General features: G+C 50.4%; 1 protein-coding gene across 1 annotated transcript; it reads left to right on the plus strand.

The window, feature by feature from the left end:
• The first annotated feature begins 6 nt into the window (after nt 1–6).
• On the plus strand, nt 7–6,923 carry LOC116546266 (ATP-dependent 6-phosphofructokinase, platelet type-like). Its single transcript, XM_032272580.1, has 6 exons — nt 7–633; nt 3,111–3,172; nt 3,900–4,011; nt 4,750–4,849; nt 6,154–6,256; nt 6,574–6,923. The coding sequence occupies exons 1-6, from the start codon at nt 532–534 to the stop codon at nt 6,701–6,703; spliced, it is 609 nt and encodes a 202-aa protein (XP_032128471.1). The 5' UTR covers nt 7–531; the 3' UTR covers nt 6,704–6,923.
• Nucleotides 6,924–7,544: the final 621 nt, after the last annotated feature.

The following is a 7,544-nucleotide window of genomic DNA, read 5'->3' on the forward strand; positions in this document are numbered from 1 at the left end:
AAAGAAAATACCGTAGCACAGCAGTTCCCAGGTACATGCTGGAGAGGGGACACTCACTCCCTACCGTCTCAGTTCTCACCTAACGGTGTCTGCGTCCGGTGAAAGCTGCTTCAGCAGAGACGGTCACAGAGCAGCGTGGAGTGAGCTGGCTTGTGGGGTTGTCTTTTCCATCCCCTTACGCAGGGCCTGGGAGAAGGGAGCGGCAGTTGGCCAGGCCTCTGCCATGGGTCATCAGGGTCATGTCCAGGTGGCTGCCACGGGGTGGCAGGGGGGAGCCTGGAGCACTGGAGCACGTTCACACCCACTGAGGGCACAACCTGACCGCTGCACACCCTTCACCTCTGCGGTGCCAGGACTGCATGCTCAGGCGCGGTGGGGCACGTTGCTGTGTTCATTTGCGGGGGAGCTCTGGGGTGGTGGGCCCACCTGGCCCTGGACTGGAATGACTCCTCTCTGCTCTGTGACCAGACATGCGACCGCATCAAGCAGTCAGCCAGCGGGACCAAGCGTCGTGTCTTCATCATCGAGACCATGGGGGGCTACTGCGGCTACCTGGCCAACATGGGAGGGCTGGCGGCCGGAGCCGACGCTGCCTACATTTTTGAAGAGCCCTTTGACATCAGGGACCTACAGGTATGGGATGGGGCTGGCCTGGGGGACCATACCCGTGGGACCCACTCAGTGCTGCCGAGTCATGTTTAGGATGGTTTCCTTTTTGAGGGGCATGCAGATGGAGGTGGCACTCCGCAGCGTCCAGGTGCCTTGACCGTGTTGGTGATGGTGGAGGCACGTGGTTGAGGACACCTTCTGTGTGTGAAACACGAGCTTGTTCCTTTTGCCTACAAATAAGTGATATAGTCTGTGGTGTCATGTTCTGTCACTGTGTCACAATTTGAGAGACTCCACCGTCACCACCCACGTAGGCAACTGGCTCTGAAGGTTCTGCAGCTTCTGTTAAATCCCGAGGCCTCCGACGCGGCGCCTGCCTCTAAAGTGACAGAGGCGGCCATGGTTTCTTGGCATCTGTGGCTCTTTTAGGGAAGGGTGGTTCAGCCATGTGTGGCTTCCGACTCAGTTCCTCCACCCAGGTGTGGCCAGAGCCCTAGGAGGAGGCTACACCAAGGAAGGACTGGTGGGTGTCCGGGAGCCACGAGCCTCAGCACGCACCGCGTACGCCTGGATGCGTGGAGAGGCCGGGCCGTGTCTGGGGAGCCACGAGCCTCAGCACACACAGTGTGCGCTGTCGGTGCGTGGGGAGGCCTGGCCCGGTCCCTGTCGCCGACCCTAGGGTCTGCCCCTGCTTAGACGGCACAGCAGAATCCAGGCCTGGACTCTGCAATGTTCCAAGTTGCTAAACTCCATGCAAGAGAACAGGCCTTGGCAGATGAGACGCAATTTTTGTCTTTTGAAAAATTAGGAGGTTACCTGTTTCTGCGCCAAACAGATCAAGTAAAAAGGGCCTTGGTGTTGACACTAATTACGTGACACATGAATCACAAACCTCGTCCCCACGTGAAATGAAGTATTTGTGGTCATTCACTGCAACACGATGTTACAACAGTGGGTCCCATAAGATTATAATGGAGCTGCCCCAGCCAGGTATGGTTTTTAATCTTCTACAAATTTTTTTTTTTTGAGACGGAGTTTCGCTCTTGTTACCCAGGCTGGAGTGCAATGGCGTGATCTCAGCTCACCGCAACCTCCGCCTCCTGGGTTCAGGCAATTCTCCTGCCTCAGCCTCCCGAGTAGCTGGGACTACAGGCACGCACCACCATGCCCAGCTAATTTTTTATATTTTTAGTAGAGACGGGGTTTCACCATGTTGACCAGGATGGTCTCGATCTCTTGACCTCGTGATCCACCCGCCTCGGCCTCCCAAAGTGCTGGGATTACAGGCTTGAGCCACCACGCCCAGCCAAAAAGCCATTTTTAACTGTGCTTTTCTACACCTAGACATGTTTAGATACACAAATCCTAGCCATTGTGTTACAACTGCAGTATTCAGCAGGCCCAGACATTTAGGTTTGCAGCCGGAACGGGCTGCCCGATAGCCCTGGCGGTGCAGCAGACTCTGCTCCTGGTTTGTCTAAGTTCGCTCTAGGATGTTTGCACAGGGATTAAGTCACCTAGCAGTGCATTTCTCAGGAAATATCCCTGTTATGTGACACAAGACTGGGTTTCCAAAATCTATCCAAAGGTCATGCCTCACCAGCACTTAGTGTGGCAAATGCTTAAGTAACTGACTTCTTTTTGAGATGGAATCCTGCTCTGTCGCCCAGGCTAGAGTGCAGGGCGTACAGTCTCAGCTCAGTGCAACCTCCACCTCCCTGGTTCAAATAATTCTCTTGTCTTAGCTTTCCAAGTAGCTGAGACTACAGGTGTGTGCCACCATACCTGGCTGATTTTTGTATTTTCAGTAGAGATGGGGTTTTAGCATGTTGGCCAGACTGGTCTCAAACTCCTGACCTCAGGTGATGTGCTTGCCTCGGCTCCCAACACGCTGGGATTACAGGCATGAGCCACTGGGCCTGGTGACAGATTTGAGTAGATGTAAAAATCCCCATTTTCTTAGGATGAGTCAGGAGAAGACCACCTCCCAACGTGATCTGAAATAGAATGTTTTTATGCTTTTCTCAAGACAACCTTCTTTTCCTTAAACAATCTGTGTACAAATGTGAGCCTGTGAAATTCTTCCTTGGGCCGAAACTGTTCATGAGGCTGTCATCTGAGAGTCCATAGAAAGGCCACAGGTGGTGATTTTCCTGAGAGCTCCAAGAGAACAGCATCCTGAAAAAAAAAAAAAAAGGAGCGAGAGAGACATGAATGAGCGTTAGGCAAATGCACGGAATTCTCGTGTTAAGAGGGACGCTGTTGACTCTGGAAGGTGTTTCTAACCGCCCCCCGCCACCGCGAGGGCTGCTGGCTGCACCCAGTCCGCACTCATCGCTGTGGATGTGCTCTCCCTGCCTGGGGAAGGTTCCCCAAGATCTGAGCCACGAGAGCCACAGCCGCCTCCAGCACACTGGGTCGGCACTTCTTGCCCTGCAGTGCCTGGCACACAGTAGGTTCTTAGAAGTTTATTGTCTGATTAACACGATACCCGTTTCCAGTCCAACGTGGAGCACCTGACGGAGAAAATGAAGACCACCATCCAGAGGGGCCTTGTGCTCAGGTGAGTGAGACCAGGGCTGACCTCGCCCACACCGCCACACCCTGGCTCCTAGGCTCCTCGGCTGTGACGCAGGCTGGAGGAGGGGTCGTTTCTTTGCTGCCAATCCGGAAGACTCATGGTGCCTTGCTCTAAATACTTGCCTGCCTTTAGACAACTAAAGGGTGATTTTAAACATGTATTTTTGCTTTGTAGTCTTACTGTTTTCGATAAGTCACAATCATTTCCCTAATTAGCACCTGACATTAATGAAGGAAGGAGGAAATGCAGTCAGGGAATGTGTCCCAAGACCCCAGTGGGTGCCTGAGCCCGGGGCTAGTGCCTGCCCCCCGTATACACGAGGGTTCTTCCACCTCATACCCAAGGCGGCTACTGACTTGGGCAGGAGGCACAGTCAGCGTGGAGACGGAGGACACCGGGAAGATTCACGCACTGGGTGGGACAGAGCAAGACAGCACGAGATTTCATCATACTACTCAGAATGGCATGCAGTTTAAAACTTGCATATTTATTTCTGGAGTTTTCCATTTAATATTTTTGGACTTTAGTGGAACACTTGACCATGGGAACTGAAACTGCAGAAAGCAAAGCCTTGGACTGGAGGGACGATGTATAGTCACAGTAGGGCCAGGGGACACAGGAGGCCAGGCTGCCAGGGCCATCCCCCCACCAGCAGGGAGCTGCATGCCCAGTGCACGCTTAACAAATGGCTCCTTCCCACTCGTTTCAGAAATGAGAGCTGCAGCGAAAACTACACCACCGACTTCATTTACCAGCTCTATTCGGAAGAGGGCAAAGGGGTGTTTGACTGCAGGAAGAATGTGCTGGGCCATATGCAGCAGGTGAGCCCGAGACCCCAGTGAGGGGCCTGCAAAGCCACTGTCACGTCATTTTTACAAGCTTAATGTCTTATTTTAGCCATTTTTGGGGGGAAAACATGTATCTACAAGTAAATTTCGAGATAAAAATCAGCTGAACTTTTTGAGATGGAGTCCCAGTCACCCAGGCTGGAGTGCAGTGGTGCAATCTTGGCTCACTGCAGCCTCCACTTTCCAGGTTCAAGCAATTCTCCTGCCTCAGCCTCCCAAGTAGCTGGGAGTACAGGCACTTGCCGCCATGCCCGGCTAGTTTTTGTATTTTTAGTAGAGATAGCGTTTCACCATGTTAGCGAGTCTGGTCTCGAACTCCTCACCTCAGGTGATTCACCTGCCTCGGTTTCCCAAAGTGCTGGGATTACAGGTGTGAGCCATCGTGCCCTGCCAATACATCTGAACTTTTAAGTCATGCCAACATTACCACTTTAGGATTCTTGTTTTTGTTTGTGAGGTTTGAATAATGGGATCTTGACTGTCAACTTTCATGTAAAGCATGATACCCTCTTACTTGGAAATACTTATTCAAATTAAACACTTGAATAAATTAAAAATTGGAGCTTCCTAAGATTTAAAATGGATTATCAGACTTAAGTCTGTTAAAAAAAGAGAAATGCCAACTTCTATTTCACAGAAACCATGTTTTTAAAATAAACAGCAAAGTGTTACTGTGTAACTGCTATTTCATATAATTCTAACCACCAACAGGGTGGAGCACCTTCTCCATTTGATAGAAACTTTGGAACCAAAATCTCTGCCAGAGCTATGGAGTGGATCACCGCGAAGCTCAAGGAGGCCCGGGGCAGAGGTATGGAGGCTGGGGAGGGAGGCCACAGCCCACCTCGTATCTGAGTGTTGCAGTAGGATCAGCTTGGTCCTGATGTGTTCTTTTGTGCAGGCTTTTTGCTTTTGCTCTGGAGATCCTGAACATTTGCCAGCAATTTTTCCTCTAGTCCTGGGGTTCGCGTCATAGTTGAAGTGGGGCTTTTTTTTGGATGTTTGGTAGGACAAGCTCCCTGTGAATCTATTCATTAAAACTTCCAGTTTTGGTTGAGGACGACTTAACTGCTGAATGAATTTTTCATGTTTATAGAACTATGCATGTTTTTTCTTGAATCAGTTTTATAAGTTACGTATTCTAAGAAATCTTCAAAAAACATGACATTTTGTTTTGTTTGAGACAAAGTCTTGGTCTGTTGCCCAGGCTGGAGTGCAGCTGCTCACTGCAACTGCTGCTTCCCAGGTTTGCGCAATTCTCCTGCCTCAGCCTAAGCAGCTGGAATTATAGGCGCCCACCAATACGCCTGGCTCATTTTTGTATTTTTAGTAGAGATGGGGTTTCACCATGTTGGCCAGGCTGGTCTTGAATCGACCTTAGGTGATCCGCCTGCCTCGGCCTCCCAATGCTGGGAGTACAGGCATGAGCCCCTGCGCCTGGCCCCCACTCGTTCCTGAGAATGGCTGTTTCTGCCAGCATCTTTCTCCCCCTCACCTCTCAGCATGCTTCATCAGTCATACCAGATGTGTGCTTTCATTAGGGCAAGCCATATCTTACTTCAGTGTCCACCTTAGGGAAATTGACAGTCTACAAAAAACAATGATGTGAAGAGTTTCATGTTGTCTTTTTGAAGAACTGACTCTGGCTTCAATTCTTTCTACATCAACTTCCACTTTTTGGATTTTCTTTTTTACAGATTTATCTATGGATGTTTCTGTGTATATTCATGAGCATAACTTTCTTAATGTTTTCCTGTAATTTAAGCTAATTTCCCTATTCCGCTATTCAGTGAAAAATGTATTTACCTCCACTGGGAGAAAAAACAAAAGCTCCTTTCCAGGAAGCCCTCTCTGGGGTGGCTGAAATACTAGTGAGGAGCAGGGAGGAAGCCATCAGGGCGGTCCCCTCTCCTCCCCCAGCCCTGCAAGAGCAGAGCTGCACAAACCCAGGGTGGACGCTGCGGGCTGGTGTCAGTCTCTCCTGGGTTTCCAGTCCACTTTCACAGCGTGGTTCTGAGGAATCTCAATTCTCATCTTGCCCCAAGATTCTGCTCCCCCACCTGCCCAGGTGATTGATAGGGTGTTATTAACATCTTTTTTTTTAAACTTTTATAGGAAAAAAATTTACCACCGATGATTCTGTTTGTGTGCTGGGAATAAGCAAAAGAAACGTCATTTTTCAACCTGTGGCAGAGCTGAAGAAGGAAACGGATTTTGAGTAAGTCCAGGTCTTAATGCCTTAGAGAACCCAACTGACCTGAGTGCAGGGCAGGGGAACGGCCGTCACTGTCAGCAACCCAGTCAGGGGTGTGAGAAAATGGCTTTTCTGAAGCTGAGTTAAATACTAGGTCTTTAGAAAGAGGGAAGAGTTTTTAGAAATATAAAAATGGTTTCATTTGACCTTGAAATCAGCTTTATCATCCAGTTGATTCTGCTGACCCTACAACCCCTGCCTTTCTGGTGAGACCGCGCAGGGCAGGCAGAGGCGTCTCCCAGGCACCTGCAGGCTCACTGCCGCCTCTGCTTCCCTCCCAGGCACAGGATTCCCAAAGAACAGTGGTGGCTGAAGCTGCGGCCCCTCATGAAGATCCTGGCCAAGTACAAGGCGAGCTACGACGTGTCGGACTCGGGCCAGCTGGAGCACGTGCAGCCCTGGAGCGTCTGACCGGGCCCTGCCTGCCTCTGCTGGCCGCACCACGGACCGTCCGTTTTTGTAACACTTAAGTTATTTATCAGCACTTTACTGCAAGTATTATTAATCCCTAATCAGTAAGCACCTGTCACTGCCCATGACCCCCTCAGAGCCAGTGCGTGCTGTCTGTGGACTGTGCCTCATGCTTCCAGATGTGCGTATTAGCAGAATTAAACGTTTGCCTACAACTCCAGCAGTCCTCCGTGTTTTTTAAGTAGGAGATTAAAAATTTTGCTCATCTTTGCCCACAAAACTGTAGCTGCCCGAAGACAGAGATTTTAAAGGGCTCACTGATCTATGCACAAGTCATAAAAGAACAAAGCTAGTAGTCTGACACATGGCGTTTCCATCCACAGCAGCAGGCCTCCACCCCAGGCTCCTGCACTCTTGAAAGTAAAATAAAACACAGGAAGCTTATCCACTCACCCTCTTGACTGCAATCCTAGTTGCGTATTAAAACCACCGAGGGAGGGTGGTGGTTTAAAAATCTGATAGCCAGCTTCTCCAGGCCACGCCACGGTCGTCACTGGAACCTGGGTTGGAACTCTAACTCTTGCCAGAGTAGACACAGCTGTTGGGGGGGACAGCCCCCCTCCTGTAGGGACAGCGTTACAGCGTTTCTGCCTCCTAGATCTAGTCTGCAATAGATGACAGCTATGTGGAGTAGATGCCAAAAACACACTGTTGGGGAAATCAGAACCCAAGGAAGAGCTGGCGCAGAGGCTTACCTTTCCGTGTCTGAGAAGACAGGGCGAGCACTTACCCCAACTCCCCTGCTCTTCAGGATGGTTTCCATCCGGCCGCCCCGCTGCAC

This window comes from Sapajus apella, unplaced genomic scaffold (genome assembly GCF_009761245.1).
Source record: "Sapajus apella isolate SASKATOON/1434 unplaced genomic scaffold, GSC_monkey_1.0 scaffold729, whole genome shotgun sequence".
NCBI lineage: Eukaryota > Metazoa > Chordata > Mammalia > Primates > Cebidae > Sapajus > Sapajus apella.

Bases quoted from the DNA above. Each gene is read 5' to 3' on its own strand.
- LOC116546266 (XM_032272580.1), top strand. From the start codon at position 532: ATGGGGGGCTACTGCGGCTACCTGGCCAACATGGGAGGGCTGGCGGCC. The intron at 3,173-3,899 runs GTGAGTGAGACC...CACTCGTTTCAG, and splicing joins CAGAGGGGCCTTGTGCTCAG to AAATGAGAGCTGCAGCGAAA. The intron at 4,012-4,749 runs GTGAGCCCGAGA...AACCACCAACAG, and splicing joins TGCTGGGCCATATGCAGCAG to GGTGGAGCACCTTCTCCATT.